This window comes from Colletotrichum gloeosporioides, assembly GCF_011800055.1.
Source record: "Colletotrichum gloeosporioides strain Lc1 chromosome Unknown consensus_117, whole genome shotgun sequence".
Taxonomy (NCBI): Eukaryota; Fungi; Ascomycota; class Sordariomycetes; order Glomerellales; family Glomerellaceae; genus Colletotrichum; species Colletotrichum gloeosporioides.
The window spans coordinates 70,052-87,400 of record NW_025544762.1 but is presented as its reverse complement, the minus strand read 5'-3'; the positions used below and the strand labels follow the sequence as shown (position 1 = coordinate 87,400).

Here is a 17,349-nt window from a genome sequence, read left to right as displayed (position 1 = left end):
CAGCATTCAATGCACTTCAGAATGCAGTATTCCATGCATTTTCACCCGATTATCTATTGACTCTACGCCTAGACAAATTGAACGTCCATTGCCCTTCCCCAACAGGTTTCTTCATTCGCCTACTTCGTCTACTGTCGAATTGAGTGGCGACCTCGAGCCTAAGCTCCCACCTAATGCCGCTGTGTACGCAAGATGCCAAGCTAAGCTTTGTCCATCCAAGTTGGTGCTATTCACCGACTGGCTCTTCATGAAGTTGTAGCTCTCAACCGCACCAGCTTTGTCAGCAATGGCAAGATTCACGTAGACATGGCCGACGAATCCTTCCCCAGAAAGCGCACCACTCTTGTTCCCTGCGAAATACTGGTCCCACTCTTCACGCACAAAGGACGGCTTCCGGACGTATGCGCTGCTCGGGACGATGGGGAGCATGTGGATACCCTGGATGAAGCTGGTCTTGTCGCCGAAGTAGGTTGTGTGGTTGACCTTTCGATCCCACAGGATCCCCGTTACTCGGTTGTCGACGAACTTCTCCGGCTGAACCTTGTTGTCGCTGGCGAGAAGGAAGTAAGACTGCAAGCTGCGAGCTGTGACAGCCAGCTGGAGATTTCCTCTGGCCTCGAGAGCCTCGTCACCAATCGTGCGTCCCCACATCTTGATAGCGTATGTTGAAAAAGCATCTTCTGCCGAGGACTCTTGATCCTTGCCATCGGGAGCCTCCAGAACGCCGCGAGCCCAACTGTGCCCGTGAAACCAGTCGAAAGAGCGCGAGAATGGAAAATATGGGTCTTCCGACGAGGGGTTGGACCAGTCTCGGATCAAGTTGTTGACCCAGATCTTGTTGACGGAGTCGTTCTTCTTGAGCCATGATGGGTTAAGGTGTCCTATAATTGCAGCCGTGTAGACATAGTAGCCGTAATGGAAATTGTGGTCATTGTAGTAGGTGTTTCCAAAGTCGATTGAGGAGTCGTTGTTGCCGTACGACCCTGAAGAAACCAATCCTTTCCAAACGTTGTCGTAGTAAAGGGGATTCGGCTCGAGGTTATTGACGTATCTGTCAAATGCTGCTTCAAGCTTGAATAGGGCTTCCTTCGTGTACGACTTGTCTCCGGCGATGCTGTTGACGGCATAGAGAGCCCTGGCGTATTTAGAGAAAGCGATGCCAGCGTAATATTTGGAAGTCAGATTGGTGATGGCAATGGCATCCAACTCTAGCTCCAGCTTCCCAGCGGCAATAATCGCGTCTTTGGCCTCAGTGGATACTGTTCCACCTCTTGCTTCCCTGGATCCGACGGAGCCCAGACGCGGCGACCATGGATCGAAGCCCATGTCTGTCGGAAGATCGGCCTCTATCATGGTGAAAGAATCTCCAAAAGTCGCAGTTGCAATGCCCTTTGTGGTGCTCGCGAGCTGGATGTCAGTCAGACCTCTGGCGGTTTTGCTGTCGAAAGATTTGACGTGATGCGGCAGAGCAAACATGAGTAGGGGAATGGTCCTGTCGCCGCCCTTCTTCCAGGAAAATGTGTACGATCCCGTTCTGCCTGATACCAATCCTTTCATTTCTCCTCCGATGGGGTAGACTCCCGCAGCTTGGCCGAAAATACGAGCGCCGGTTTTGCCTTTCGGGTTCCTCGCGACTTGCACACTCCCTGTGAAGTTACCAGGTCCCACGATAGTTCCGTTGTTGGCCATGGTAAGTTTAGGTGTCTGGGAGCCGCGGCTTGGGTTGACATAAATTAGCCACTCGACAGGTTGCCCATTTTCGCTCACCCAAGTTCTCCAACCAGGTGCGCCAAGCCCACGCGAGTCGTCTTCTAGTCTGGTGAGGTCCAAGAACCCTTTTTGTGACTGAATCAGGACAGTAGCACCGTGGTAGACTCCCGTCACAAACGCCATGCCTTGGACCAGGGGAAACGTGACAAGAGGCTCGGCTCCCTTCCTTGGTGCCAAGTTCACATTGACCGCAAAAGAGGTCAGGGAGTCGGTGGTCAAGACAGTCCCATTCTGCAGCTCTCGTGCGGATAGAGCGATAGACTGTTTGAACAAAGGGTCCTCGAAGGATTTTGCTGGGTCTCCGGAGCCGTAGATGAAATCTTCCCGGCTCGTATGGGATATTGAAAGGCCATGGCCCTGCTTGATCGTGTCATTCGACCACCAAACTGAGTATGGATGTGTCCATGTAGCGTTGTCCTGATTGTTGGCAAAGAAGTTGGCGTAGAATTTGTTGGTCTGAATCGGTCCGTCATGGCGCACGCCCACGGGCTTTTGGGGGTGATCGTCTCTAGTTGGGACCAAGATGGGCCGATCGTAAGAAATTGGCTGAAAAACGTTGACTAGCCGTCCTCTTCCCAAGTTTGAGGAGTCCGTGGTATTTTCGGGCGCCAAGATTGATGCTTGCCGTCTGTGCTGATGGCGTGGCAAATGGTGCGGGTATACTGCTTGTACCAACGCCAGGACGGCGAGGATAAAGAGGGAATGCATTTTCGGAAAAGACAGACTCAACGACACAGCAAGTGTGAACGTATGGCACAGGCACAGGCACAGGTAGCAGCAGCAACCAAAGTTGTGGGAACGCGTGAAATAGGGCGGCCATGGTTCAAATACTGAGATCTCAAAGGTAAAAAAGAGAATTTTGTTGTTTCATTGTTTCAATTGAGGGGGCGATGAGGGGACTCTCCAGCTTCTTCAGGGGATTTTGAGTTTATCATCATCTTAAATCTCATGCATTGCTACGTTGAGATCCTAGGTGAACTCAAATCTGAGTTTGGATCGTTGCTTGGCCTTTCCTCTTCATTTATTTCATATGGGGGTCGTTTCATCGGGGATAATCGACGTCCCGGCTGTCCACCGGCTCCTCCCACAAGCCGTACTAGCCCCTTTTCAGTACAAAGATATCCTCGCCTCAGTCACAGTTTTCACTACAGCTCAGTTGCCTTTTTGATGATTTAAAGGCAAGGCGCAGTCGACACTCAGCAACTCGGGTTCCGCTATCTTGCGACGCCCTGGGAATTGACTTTGACGTCACCCCGTCGGTTTAAGGCCAGACAATCTGCCCTCATCTTGAATACTGGGCAGAAGAAGAAAATTTTCTCGACCATCGATACGGGGCCGATGGTTCAACTGGCCTCTTATAAATTAAGAAAAGCAAGCGAAATTTTGAGTTCGCTTATACAGCTTATACAGATTCTTTCAAAATTGCTGAGCTGCGGTCATATTCGAACACACGCGGCAACGAAGGGACACGAAAGCACAGTATTGCTCAGATCCCATCGGGAGGTCTAGAATTCGTTCACGCCCTAAAATGGTTTCCTTTGTGTCTCTGGTGATTAAGTTCTTCATTACCACGCTCTACTATGTTGAACAACCGGCTTGCGGCGCACCTATTCATTGAAGCCCCGGCGATCCCCAGATGGCCCCCGTGTGATCCGTGTCTCCGAGATGTTATCAGCGCCTACAAATTAGCTCCATGTAGAACAAGTTAATCTAGTCCATCCCATCGTGACTTATGGCACGAGAAACAGATTCAGGCTACCATATGCATATAGCGAAAGGAAATGCTAAGATGCAGAACCTTGCATCAAACTGTTGGCTTTGTGCAAAGTTGAGATTGAGTCGGTCCCACAAGATCGGACATTTGCGAAGCCACATGTAATACTATTGCTCATAGCGTACTAAGTAGCTGTGCAGAGTAGACATGATGGTCTCTCTTCTTGCAATTGAAGGAGCAGTTATGAAATATGCGGGATGGGGGGGTCCTGGGTGACCAGTGGAGTTTGGCAGTATAATAGTCTCGAAAATGAGCGCATTTAATAGGGCTTGTTGGTTGGTTCGATGATCAGACGCTTCGGTTGCTTTGGTTCGGGTGTGCCGAACGCCGCGCCGGTGGGATACGCGGTTAGCGGTGAGAAATCTGTCCTTGGGCTCCGGGTCACATCGACATGGAACTTGTCAAGTCTTTTGCGCAAGGATTCCATATATTCGAATGGCAGAGGCTGCACTCATTTAACAACAATTATCAGAGCAATACATTTATGAAAGTTCCATTGCTTGAGGTGTAAGGGCAGCATGGTTCGCTTCACAGAGTACAGTAGCCCATACGAGCGTCCTAATCGCGCGGTAAGGGTAACTCATCCTCGAACTTGATTTTAACTTACGCATTTATAGTGTGATTCGTGTCATTCCAGAAAGGTAAACTAACCCCTGCATGTGCTTGTAAATACTCGTCTGCGGCCAGCCTAACCTTTTGAGGACAGATCAAATGTGATCGTCAAGAGATATGTCGCCAGTGTATGGCCGCCGGCATAATGTGCCTTCGCAGACGTCCAAAACAGTCGCGTAGGACACAAGAAAGATCAAACAATCGCTTGCTTCAACGAAGGTCAGATCAGCAGCAAGGCTCTGCTGAAGGAGCTCTAATGGGCTCACAGCTCCTTACCGCCATCAATGAGCAGACCTCAGCGCCTCGAAGCTTGAGTGTGTCTGGAATTTCTAATGCTCAGCGTCAGACGTCGCCAATTGAGTCACAAGAGAATGCTGCTACAACAATGCAAATGCAGGAGACAGACACCACGTCAAATCACTCATCTTCGGGAGTCAGCGAGACGAAGTTCTTGTACTCGCAAGCTGAAAGACTCCTTGAATTCTCGATGGAAACCTGGTTCAAGGACGAGGACTCATCTGGGCGTCACATTATGGAGACAGCGTTGAAGCAGGTTCGCACAGCGACGGGGACGACACCGACAAGCAGGCATGCTCCGGAACCTGACTTTGCGAGGAGCAAGCCGTATCCGAGTGTCGAGCTTATTGACAGTATCTTAACTTGTACGAAGTACTCTTCTGATGGCAAGATATGGTTGTTTAATCAGCTAACATCGTTGGATATTAGGGAGGGCACAGAACACCGGCTCGAAATACATAGCAGATTTGCAGTCCGTGATTTCTCTTCCAACTTTGGAGGCTCAGTGGCTAGCGCTCCGCAATGGACAAGCCAAAGAACCTCTACGAAACCACTATATAGTCTCCGTCAATTACGCAGCCTGGTGCTTCATTGGCATCAAGATGGCTGAGACTACCAGCGGCGATATTCATAAGCACCTGAAATGGAGCAAAAAGTTCTACGAGCAGAACATTATTTATGGTCTCCAGCATATGAGTGTGGCTGACTTGCCAACCACTGCGCTCTTCCAGGCCCTCTTATCGGGGGTAAGTCTATCTATCCCATCATTGAGAGAACGCATGTTGACCAGTCGTTTCGGCATTAGGCGATGTTCGCTTTCAACGTCGGGTGCTTCGAGAGAGCATGGACTTTCAACGCGGCGGCCTGTCGAGTACACGAGTCCCTCCCACTCATTGGTTACTCGGGGGGGGGGGGTTCCAGGAGAAATTCCTATCGGCGAATCAGACATGAAGTATGCCTTCTAGCTGTGCTATATTCTCGACAAAACCTTATCTCAGACTATGGATCGAGCGCCATGCATTACGCTAGGGCGTACTTCGAAAACAACCGTTCCACAGGATTCCATAAGCCCTGCCAATGGCCTCTACGAATTGTTCTATAATTTGGCTGAAGTTCAGGATGCGGTCGTTCGTGCTGTCCGGGGCCCAAAGGATACCGATAGCTACTCTGAGCATGTTGAGAGTTTGGAGCGCACGGTGCATGAACTAAAGGGCGATTTGCAAAATGTCAATAAGCCGGTTCTTGGCAAATATTCTTCGCTAACTCCAATTTTAGTTTCGTTGCATTTCCGAAATTGATCCATTCTGGGCCGGCGAGGTTGCAGCAACGTCGTACGCTGCGTCTGCAATCATGACCTCGGTTTTGCAACTCGACTCAAAGAATCCGAAGAACTCACTTAGACGGAATGAATTACTGGCCCATGCTCGTGGCTCCCTCAGATACCTTCTCTCCGTATTATCACGTGTATCACCCGAACCAGAAGGCTGCGCCATCAAGTTGTCCATCTCATGGTACTCACTTTTTAATACCTCCTCACTTCATTTGTGTCAGCAGCTAACGATAGTAAGGAAATTGCTCTTCTATCCGATGAACCCTTTTTTCACCCTCTACGGATACATGCTAGCACATAGTGACTTTGAGACGTATCTCATGCTATCAGAGGTAACGCACAGCTTGGTGAATACGATGTGGGACAATGAGCCTTTCACCGAATTGATTTCTCTCTTGTCATCGCTGATGGGCTTGGCTTCCAACATGTTCTCGGGACAGTCCGGTCTCAGTCAACAACCCAAATCTCAAGCGCCATCGATTGCTGAGAGTTTGGGCACTGCCCGGCCGGAATTGTTAGTTGTGGACGGACAGATGACGGAAGAGGAACTTTTCAGTCATCCCATCGAGTGGAATGAGGAAGAAATGTCTTTAGCTGACTCTCTGGCATTGATAGTTGACTGGGATGTGCCCGGGATTGGGCGTGAAAGCCACTCTAATGCTTGAAACGCTATAATAAAAGTACATATCTCAAACTTCATTGTTGTGGTAATCTTAAGGCACGTAGAGCACCACTATCGTCACTTCCGTGTAACACGTGGGTTCTTGACTAGCCCCATGGCCAGCTTCTAGATGATTATGTAGGTGGGTCCACGAGATCTCACATTACCTAAAAAATCGAGCTTCCAGCAGGGAATAAAAAGACGAAGTTGAGCAGACTGATTTGGAAAGACGTTTGAAGATTTAGCTTTACTAGGCTGGCAGAACTCCTTGCTCCGAAATGTGGGGATAATGTCCAGGCCGCACGGAAACTTCCTAAAACGGCAATGCCCGGCTCCGTCCGAGAAGCCGACGATTCGGATCTCAACGGCGGTGGAAATATTTATGTCGAAGCAAACCGCCGTGTGAAGTTCTTCTTTTCACCTGCAGCGAAAAAGAAAATATTCACCAATCAAGTACTTCATAATTAATCATCATGCCTGTCTCTCCCGAAGCCCTCACCCTCACCCTAGCAGGGTTCATGAGTGGTCAGTCCCCAAGCTATTTCACCTTCCTAGCATCGTCTAACGTTCCAATGTCACAGGTTACTATTTCAGTGGCGCTTTTGTCTTCATGCCCGCGGTACAAAAGGCGCCATCACCTCTAATCGCCCAACAATGGAAGCACGCCTGGGACGTCAGTCGATATGTCGGGAAGATTGTCGTTACCGGCACTGCTACCAGCTTCGCTTATCTGGCCTATTCAGAGCCCACGAAGGCTGAAAATTACCGGTTCCTATTGTTTGTCGCTGCAGCTGGTATCGTCGGGGCAATCGTGCCGTACACCATCTTCGTGTCCTACCCGTTCAACGAGGCGATCAACGGGCAGCTTGGAGCTACTGGAGGCGAGAAGACGGACTTGAAGAAGCTCGTAGCGGACTGGGGTCGGACCGATTGGAAGAGATCATTCCTTGCCTTTGTTGGAACTTTTGTTGGAGTGTGTGGTGCGCTGGCTTGAAGTCTTCACTGAATGACACATGTACCTGTAGCTCGCCACGGACTGTAAGGTTGATTGAAGGTTTTATCTATGTCTTTGCATTTATAATTCAAACAAATCTGTCGCAGTTCTATTTGAAATTAAGGTAGACAAACTGAATGACTACGATGACCAATGGGCTGAATGCGTAGTACCATTCGTAGAAAGATGACATAAAAGGAAGAATGGTAATAACGCTCCACCCAAGAAGGCCTAGAAACAGAAGTATACAAAGAAGTGTGAGCTGAAGTGTTGAAAGCCTACCATCGCCAATGTAGAGACCTATCAACACAGCAATGAAACAATTAAGGGGTTGTACAACGAAGATTGAGAAAATCGACCGTTTCAGTAAGAGCGAGGGCTTATCATACCCGAATGCAAACCAGACGAACAAAATTACAACCAGGGCCAGAAACTGTAGGCAGAAGAACCAGATGACAATAGTCATCCACTGGGATTCTAAAAACCGGAAAGATAATGACGCTCGAATATTTATGCTTTTCAACTTCACCATCGTAACTTGATTCGGTAATGGGGTGATACCTTGCTCCAATGCCATCAAGGTAGCTGATGGTGTTTGTTGTTTTGTTTCGGGTTCGATTCTTTCTTCTCCGCCACCCTCTGGGAATTGTTGGTACTCATCCATTGGAATTGCTTCGAATTCGTCTCGAGTAATGCTTGGCCTTATCGTTGTATTAGAAGTTGGATGTGACGCGATGTTCCGGAGTATGCCTGATAACCGGTCCAGAGCTTCGTCACTCGTTCGCTGGGTGGCGGATGTTTCTATCGATCCATTAGAATAAGGAAAGGCAAGTCCGTCGTGCTAAGATCTACCGTTTTGATAGGCGGCAACAAGAGAGATCGCCTCCATGATAGAATCTCTTCCTTCCTCATGTCGTTCTAGCTGTTTTTGCTTCTTAATGGTGGCAAATAGTGATAAAGAAACCATGGTAATCGGGCCTAGCAAGAGGAACACGGCCAATACTTGGCCAAACCCCCATTCGTCCTCTTCACCTTCAACTTCGGCAGAGTCCCGCGCCATTAATAGACGTGTAGTACCCCATAGAGAAGTGACAAAGAGCCAAAAGACCTGCAAAGTTTCTTATTACTTCATTTTTCAAGCGTTTCAAATGGAGAACCATGGGTCCTCCCCAATGGCGGGAGATAAAGTAGACTTACATCCGCTATTTCTGAAGACAACACATCGATATAAAGTTTTCCAACGAGGTAAAGAGCAATCATCAAGTCCAAAGGCCGAAGGATAATCAAGATCCGTCGCCAAAACGTCCTATTTTCAAACTTTTCGTAGCCTCTGGCTGCTGCGACTATAATTGATGCCGCGCAGAGTCCGACTTTTTGCCGGATCGTATATTTGGTGATTTCAGAAAGTGTTCGAAACATCTTAAATGAGCGACTTGTGAAGCTGGAAGTCAGAAGAAGGATTGATAATACGGATGATTCGTAGGCTAGAGTAGCTTCGGGCGCGTATGAACTTCCGGTGAAAAGGTTCTCTTTGCGATTGCAATAATATCCATCACTAAGCTCCAAAAGCCGATTTGAGGGGCACGCGCGACTCTTCCAAACTTCTTGAGTGGAACTGTGTGTGAAGAAGCAACGTGCATTTGCCGCTGGTACGGCCGCCGTCCCTTGGCCACCCGATTCCCAATTGAAATACCCTGTAGGTATAATGGCAGTTATTAGACCAGTCAGTAACAATGCCATCAAAATCATCCGAACATTTCGCTGCAGTTGGTGCTGGTAGAGATGCTCCCGTAGAGCTGTGAGGCACGCCGCGTGTGTCAGGTTCGAAAACCAAGCTAAATAGCTCATGATTTGCCAGTGGTAAGCCGACATATAGCAACTCAAGCTCACGAAACTGCTGAATAGAAGTCCAAGGCCAGTCAAGAGTTGGACATCACACAATCTCAGGAGGATCTGTCGTCCCAAATTTAGCAGCCTGCATGACTAACGGTGGGAGCATCGGAAGACCTTTGTGAAGGCCATATTCCAGTGTGAATGATGGCCAATACTTCGGCGAAGACCAGAAAACATGCGAACAGCTTTCACATCGACCGGGTTTGGTTTGAAATCATAACTGCGCCCACGTCTTCGATCTCGTATCGGATTGCTGAGTGGATCGGCGTTGGGATCGAAGGCGAGGCAGTATCGGAAGATGACGATGAAGACTACGAGCCAAGCCGTTGCCAGAAATCCTACTAGTACCTAGGGTCCCGAGATATCCGTTAGCACCTTGCTCAAAACCTCGTTACCAAAAGCTCTGCTCTGGTTTGCGGCCAACCTACTCCCATCCCACCGACGTCAGGATTTGCTAGTAACTTCTTTGGTGGGTGAAAGCAATCCCTGTCGCAATTCGACATGGAAACTTCTGTTTCCTCTGGGGAGAGTGATGTTGTCGCCATCGAAAGCACTGGTCATAGCAAATTACACACTTCGAAAGTCGAAGGTTCGCGGACACAGATAAGATGCACTTGGCCTCTGAACTAGGTGGGCAGAATGAGAACAACCACGCTTAAATATCCCTATCAGCCGTCTTGCGTGTACATAATGTGTCACCCCAACCCCCCTCGTTACAACATGCGGCTAGAGATTCAAGGAGCAACACAGCACTGTTTCAATTGAATGCCGCCTCAATCTCCACACTATTTTAGCAGCACAGCAGATAAGCGAGAACGGCCGACGTCACCTGTGTCTCGGAGGCCCTCAGCCGTAGCCTTACCAGAACTTGCTGTGCACTGCGTGTAGCCAGCACCTGACACATCAGCACACGGTTGGCAAACAGGGCCTAATCCTTCGACGTAAATAGTCCTGCGCAACGCCGTCTCTTACGGCTCCCTCAACGTCCCCTAACAAATTGCCTTGTTTACCGACATATGAACGACCCGACGACCAGTCCCGCCATAAAGGGTCTTGATCCATCTTGAACGTATGTATTGGTCTTGGAATCTGAAAGAGCTGGCTGCAAAGTGATTTGACATGTTTCAGTTTGCATCGGTCGATCTACCAAGGGAGAGGTTGTATTATCTTACCTTAGCTGCAGCAGCAGCTTTACCCTTTTAGGTTATAAAAGGTCAACACGTACAATGAGTGACTCAAATGCACGTAGAGGGGCACCGGTCGTCAAGTAGGCCAGCCCGTTTAGCTGCCCCACCCGACAAAATGACCGTTAAAACTTTGTGATCCCCTATGTCTGTAAGAATGAAGCTTCGGTATCAATAACAGATTATAGAAATGTCTGTATTGGACTTCAGTATAGCCGACAGCTTCTCCATAATTACCTAGGGATCGGTTATAGTTGGCGAGGTGCTTAGAATCCATATATCAATATATACCTCCTTCATCCTACAACTTAATTACACCACAATTCTTGCTCCTCGTTGCGCAGACATGTCTACGGGCATGTTAATAATTTATCAATTGTGCAGTCAGATGAGATTCCACATCTTGGAGCATAGGTCCGCCGAAGTTTATGGAATGCCGTCAGAAACGTTGAATATGCGTCGACTAACGACAGAGGGTTGTGAACAGTCCACTCCGAAGTTTAACAGGCTAAACTTCATATTATACATCGAGTGATGCAAGTACCCTAAAGTGCATCACTCCATACACCCCCAAGCCCAAAAGGCCGACTAGTAACAATGAATACAGCGTCCACTGGAGCCTCGAGCTGCGTCGATCGTCCATGTAAAGAAGTACAGCTATCGCGACAAAGCATATCGTCGGTTGAATGCCAAATCAATTGATGGTTGACGATGTAATAGGAGTGCCGTGATTCCTAATAGGGTAATTAACCATGTATAAAAAGAAAGGCGCCGCTGTTGGAATACGTTGACTGCAGAAAAGCCACATTACGAGCATCATCGCGCGGGTACTAGCGAAGTTAGTTGCCAACGAAGATCGCAAGTCTATGTGCCCTTCTGTCAAGATGATACTCTGATTGAGGCGCCGCAACGAAAGCTCTTTCGGGTTCGCTTGGAGTCCTAACGAGGGGCAGGGCAAAGGTAAACCTTCCTGGCCATGTTGTTGCGTAGAAACTGACTGATGGCCGTCTGCCGGACTTACAGGTAATATACGTTGTACATTTTGCACCGCAGGAGATTGTTGATAACGGTTGGATGCATCAATGAGGTTCAGGACGGCAGCCTGCCTGATCGTCAGCGCTGCCGCAAGTGCAAATATTTACCAACCCTTCCAAGTAAATCTAACCAAAGGGAGGCCATCGCCACGCCCAATTAAGCAAGTTCATACCCCTTAATTGACTCGAATACCTTGATTGATTCACCTATTTATAGATTAGCCTATAGGAGGCTATAGATCCGTCCTAGCCCCACTTATCTAGGTATACTATGAGGGCATACGTAAGGGGCCATAGGAGGGGGGGGGGGGATGGCTAGGAATAAGGGATCTAAGGGCTCTAAGGGCTCTAAGGGCTCTAAGGGCTCTGAGGGCTCTAAGGGCTCTGAGGGCTTTATAAGAGGGGGGTTTAGGGGCTATGAGGCTGTAGATAACTTCAGAATTACCCGATTAGGAAGTTACTATAACGTAGTTTTATACTATAATTGAATTATTTTAATTGCAACGTAGCCAATTAATCAAACCCTCGTGAAAAAATCTCATCAACAGCAAGTTTGGGGGTCCAATTTGCTTTGATTGCACTTGCGGCAGCGCTGCTGATCGTGAATACTGGAACCATTTGGCCCAATCTGCTGATCAACCGAACCCTCTGTCGCACATTTAATAACCTTAGCAATTCTTTATGATATTGGATGACAGCTTCTCACGGTTCTGATAGGTGCGGATGAGGTTAAAAATGCGATGTTTTGGTTGCTCGTCGTTTTCATTCCGAAGCTTCGTTCTATTCTTTCCAGCCCCGAGCGCAGATACGGTAACGCCAATGACTGGCCCTATGACAAGGAGGACTGGTAGGATTTGACCAAATCGCCATTCATTCTCTGAGTCATCAGCCTTGTCTCCTATTCTGTCTGGTTTCCGGACATAAAACAGACTGACTGTGCCCCATGCCGAAGCTGTGAGCAGCCAGACCATCTGGGTAGAAGGTCAGGTATTAAGCGTTGTAGTTGGTGGCTTGGCAATGCTGGAACATGAATACTTACATCTGCTAGTTCTGAAAAGAACGAGTCCGTGTAAAGCTTTGCTAGCAGATAAAATGCAATCAAAATATCCAAAGGCCGAAAGATCGGCACTACCCAGATCAGGATTGGAAAAGACCCCCGACGTTTGCAACTTCGGGATACCGCATGTAAGCAGAAAGTTGCTCCGCGCGCAACTTTCTCCCGCAAGGGTTATCCTTGCCACATCCGAGATTGTACGATACAACTTGGCAGAACGACTAGCAAAGTTGAAAATGAGTAGAATGATAGAGAGGACAGCTGGTTGAAATGCATGACTGTTTCCTGGAGACTGTTTCATTCTTCTGGTACAGCAGTCAAGAGAGTTTCGGCTCTCGGATGGTTGATGATAGTCCCACAGCTTTTGTGCCGTACTTGAGCTGAAAAGACAGCGAGTATTCGAAGACGCGGCGCTTGCGGACGAAGTCTCCCGCCAATTAAAGTAAATGGTCGGTAGCACGGCGACAATGAGCATGATGAAAAGAGCAGTCATTAATATTATTCTGAAGTTGCGCTCAATTTTGTTCCTATATAGATGGCCACGAAGAGCTGACAAGCACCCCGCGTGCGTAAGGTTGAAGAACCAGGCCAGATATGTGTTGATCTGCCAATGATAGCTTGAGATGTAGCAACGCAGACTGAGATAATTGGCGAGCAAAATACCCAATCCGGTCAAGATCTGTATATCACATAGCAGCAAGAAGATCTAAAGGAGTTGCTTGGTTTCAAAACCGAGAGTTGCGCTTGGAATATCGTCAAACCTGGTCCATGGCCGCAGTCCATCCCGAATGGAGGCCCAAAATCCGCCTTATAGGCGCAAACATATTAGCTACCTTTACTTCAAACGGATTTGGCTTCCAGAGGCGTCGTCCTTGATTTCTTTGGTCTCTCTCAGGATCATAGAAAGCGTCAAACTTAGGATCAAAGGCTAGGCAGTAACGTAAAGTGACCAATATCACTGATAGCCATGCTGTATCAAGAAAGGCAACAATCACCTGAGATATCTTGTCAACTTTGGACGCTTTCAAGGCCTTCAATGGCAGATAAGGAATACCTACCCCGACGCCACTAGTGTCCGGGTCGGGCTGAAGCATTCCTGGCTCGTCGAAACAGCTTGCATTACACTGCGGTCCCATGTCAGATAAAGTTGATGGCACTTTCTTCGGAATCATCAAGAGGAACGGCTGATAGAGCGAATAGGGAAACGGGAGAGGTTTGTGAAATCCTGCAGAAGCATCATTTCAAAGGGCGAATATCGCGTCCGAAGGCGGCAGCCATGGATCTGGCCACTTGCTCTTTTGCCTCGATTGTGTCCGCCTTGCCACAACGCGATGCTCAAACCTCATTTGCAATTGTTGTTGCTTCACTTCGCGTCAGGCTGGTCATGTTGACGCATTAATGATCAGCCAAGAAGCTGGCGTGACTTAGCCATGCCAACATGGCAGCCTCAGCCTCAGCCTCGGTGAAAGGCGAACACATTACCCCAATTATGTGTACTTCGTCAATATCTTGCTTCGGTGCGACAAGCAGGTTTGAGGTTAGATGCAAATTCGACAGAGGTATTCCAAAGAATATGGTCATGCGTACGCATATCTTCAATAGCCCGGGTTGCTCGTATGCAAGAGCGTCTTAAGGGATGGAAACCAACAGGCATCGATCAAGGGGAATGCTGCGCAACGCTCTGCTACAAGACTGACATCAAGACATAATGAAAGATCACCCAAAGACATTGTATTATATCTCCGTTCCAGCAAGAGCTGATCGGTTTTGACTTCCCATCCCAGCTTCACAAAAACGGCCCCAAAACCTCCATCGTCCTCCCCCAAACCACCCCCTGCGCCCCCCTCAACTCCTCCAACACACTTCCCCTCTCAACAACCTCACACCCCCTACCCACCAAAAACAGCCCCCTCCCCTCCTCCCCTCCCGTCCCCCTCTCAACCTTCGCCTTCTCCCCCCTGGGTCCCATCCCACCAAACCGTCCACTCGTCGCATTATAAACATGCCTCTCCCCCGCCTCCCTCGCCCCCGTTCCCAACACCCAAAACACAGGCTTCAAAAGCACAGTCACCGGCGCCGGCGACAGCCAGCTCGGCGCGTGATACCGGCCCATATTCCCCGTGTCCACCGCCCCGGGCCAATTATGCACAAAGCTCACTCTGGAATTCTCCGGGTCGGAGGCTAGTCGGTCGAGGAAGAGCGTGTTCATAATGCTCATATGCGTCTGCGATCGCATCCCGCCAAAGTTCCCCGCCTTCCGGAGGTCAAGGTCGTCAACCAGCAGATTCGTGGAGAGGAAACTCCCGCCCAGCACGGTGAGCACGCGCGGCGACGGGGAGGCGCGCAGGAGCGGGAGGAGGGAGAGGGTGAAGAGCATGCGGCCGTAGTACTGCAGCGCGTGCGTGACCTCCAACCCTTCCGCCGTATCTGTCATCCACCGTTAGCAACTGTATTGCCTTTCACAAGAAGGATACTCACCATTCCGCCCTCCAAAGGGCGCATACCCCGCCGTCAAGCACAGCAAATCCAGCCGCTCCTCGTTCTCCTTGATCAGCCCGCATACGCGCTTCACCTCAGAGAGCAGCGAGACCTCCGCCTCGACCCAGACGAGCTCCGCCTGCGCGTTTTGCCGGCGGAGGACCTCGAGGACGGGGCGCATTGCGGGTTCGCTGGCCTTGCGCCCGACGACGTAGCATTTCACGGGGAGGTTGAGCGAGACGAGTTCTGTGAGGGTGTATTTTCCGATGCCGGACGTTGCGCCCACGAAGAGTGCTGTCTTGGGGACGGTGGAGGGGGTTAGGGCGGCGTTGGAGGCGCGGACCTCGGTGAGGGAGACCATTTTTGCGGAGTTGGAGTTGGAATTGATGAAAATAGGTTCTTTGCTATGATTCAATTTCTGGAATAGGGATTTACGAGATACGAATTGGACAGGAGCTTGATTGTTTGCGAGCTGGGAGAGGAGTTGTTTTGTATCGGAAGTCAAGTACGAATCCTCGCATAGACTCGCATTTCACATTGGGTTAGATGGTAAGCGGAAAAGCCATATCGCACTAGTCGTGTAGAGCCATGGAATGATATCCCTTTCTCCGCATGTTCGGAAGGAAGAGCTTAAGAAGTGGCTTTTTAATCAAATAATGCTGACGCTACGGCGGCGCAGCGGCACGGATTGCAGTGCAGTCTCGCCCGCTAAAGCCGAAACTCCGCCGTGGTGTGGATGCTTCGCATTCCCAATGCGGCATGCGAAGGATCCACTTTGACCCGTCCGCGGTCGGGCGACGAACGGCGCCGGATCCTACCGAGCCCGGCCTAACTCAGTCTGGCTCGGACAGAATGCGAGCATCCGGGCAGTCTCCGGGACAGTGGGTGAGTAAGCGGGGTTTGGAAAGCATTTATCAGGGGGTAGAGTTACATTGGCCCTCACCGCGCGCGGTGAGCCCCTGGCCAATGATGTTGTCCATTCTCGGGGGGAGTCACTGTTTCGCGGCTGGCGGTACGCGCAGCCTGCGAGGGGGATCGTTTCGAGATGTCGATCATGGAAATGACATGTTCGCTTCTTGAAAGCGAGATTTGTTTGCCGGCAGAATGCAGATGGGGAAATCGCGGCTAAGAGTGATCATGGAAAATCTTAGATAACAGCCGACATCCCCACGGTCGCGAGCGTTCTTCATCGGAGAGTTTACATGAGATTTTCATGTTGGTCGTGGTGGCTGACTTGGTGTCTTTTGGCAAGAAGCTTGGTTTGCTTATTTTCCTCGGCGGACAAGACCAGGCTTGCATTAGCGAGCGGGATGGAGTCAGCGGAACGAGGGCTGCGAGGCGCCAAGATGACAGAGGCCAGCCAAGCGCCAAGACGTGCTGAGCTTGGTGGAACAAGACGCCGAGAGATGCGACGCAACAACGGCCAATCGCCAATATTTTGCCCTGGACAGAATGCTGCCGTGTCATCGCAAGGGGAAATAACCACCTAGCTTTTGCGGAGAAGGTTCTTTCATGTTTGACAAGGGTGGACGAATGGCGACGACGGTTCGTCATTCGAAGCCTCTGTGACTGTAAGTGGTGAGACTTCCAAACACTGCTGCAGATGCAGTGGTGCTGAACAGAGGCAGGATGGTTTCGAGTGGTTTGACGGAGGAGGACTCGTCCACCTGAGCCCGGGCCTGAGAGCTTCCTCAACAGAGGAGCCTCTCAACCTCTCTCATGAGCAACGAGCATCCACCTGATGGAACCAGAGTTGTCGGCGGTGGCTTTGTAAGACAAATTCAGGACTTTGTCGGAAAAGCATTTGTCTGAGCTAGTGTGCCCCTTTTCCGTTTGGGTTTTCACAGTTGTAGGAACGCTGGTTGTGATCGAGCCAGCACACAGAGGGAGCCGTCGAGAGGGGAGGGACGCCTGTTTCCCTGATGTGAGACATCTCGGGAGATTATGTGCAGTCTTGGTCATCGCCGAAGAGACGCTGATCCCGCGGAAGTTGAGAGAACCGAGGGACATTCCGACAAGACGGGAACGAGTATGAAGATGAGAAGTCGTTGGCTTGGCTAACACTGACTTGTCCTCGTGTGCGCGGTTTATGCGTCGCAAAACCAGGTCAGAAACCTGAAGCCATGGGGAGATGACGACTGCTTGGCTTCCAAGACGGCATTCGGTATCTGCCAAGGTGGTCAGGCAAGAAGATGTCGGTAGGTATGGTGACCGACGTCGCATTCAGATTGAGTGCCCTCGTGAGCGTCTGGGACGACAGAGCTGGGC

General features: G+C 49.8%; 4 protein-coding genes across 4 annotated transcripts; 2 read left to right on the top strand and 2 right to left on the bottom strand.

Moving 5' to 3' along the window:
- Nucleotides 1-111: 111 nt before the first annotated feature.
- Nucleotides 112-2,478, bottom strand: GCG54_00009018 (putative endo-1 3(4)-beta-glucanase; the record flags this gene model as incomplete). The annotated part of the gene is made up of 1 exon (XM_045408971.1): nt 112-2,478. One exon carries the CDS (start codon nt 2,476-2,478, stop codon nt 112-114), a length of 2,367 nt encoding a protein of 788 aa, XP_045256216.1.
- Nucleotides 2,479-4,541: 2,063 nt separating this feature from the next.
- Nucleotides 4,542-6,448, top strand: GCG54_00009017 (uncharacterized protein; the record flags this gene model as incomplete). The annotated part of the gene is made up of 4 exons (XM_045408970.1): nt 4,542-4,818; nt 4,883-5,199; nt 5,452-5,679; nt 5,729-6,448. The coding sequence occupies 4 exons, from the start codon at nt 4,542-4,544 to the stop codon at nt 6,446-6,448; spliced, it is 1,542 nt and encodes a 513-aa protein (XP_045256215.1).
- Nucleotides 6,449-6,917: 469 nt separating this feature from the next.
- Nucleotides 6,918-7,438, top strand: GCG54_00009016 (uncharacterized protein; the record flags this gene model as incomplete). Its single annotated transcript, XM_045408969.1, has 2 exons — nt 6,918-6,969; nt 7,026-7,438. The coding sequence occupies 2 exons, from the start codon at nt 6,918-6,920 to the stop codon at nt 7,436-7,438; spliced, it is 465 nt and encodes a 154-aa protein (XP_045256214.1).
- Nucleotides 7,439-13,438: 6,000 nt separating this feature from the next.
- On the bottom strand, nt 13,439-15,442 carry GCG54_00009015 (Oxidoreductase lepF; the record flags this gene model as incomplete). Its single annotated transcript, XM_045408968.1, has 3 exons — nt 13,439-13,531; nt 14,762-15,030; nt 15,082-15,442. The coding sequence occupies 3 exons, from the start codon at nt 15,440-15,442 to the stop codon at nt 13,439-13,441; spliced, it is 723 nt and encodes a 240-aa protein (XP_045256213.1).
- Nucleotides 15,443-17,349: the final 1,907 nt, after the last annotated feature.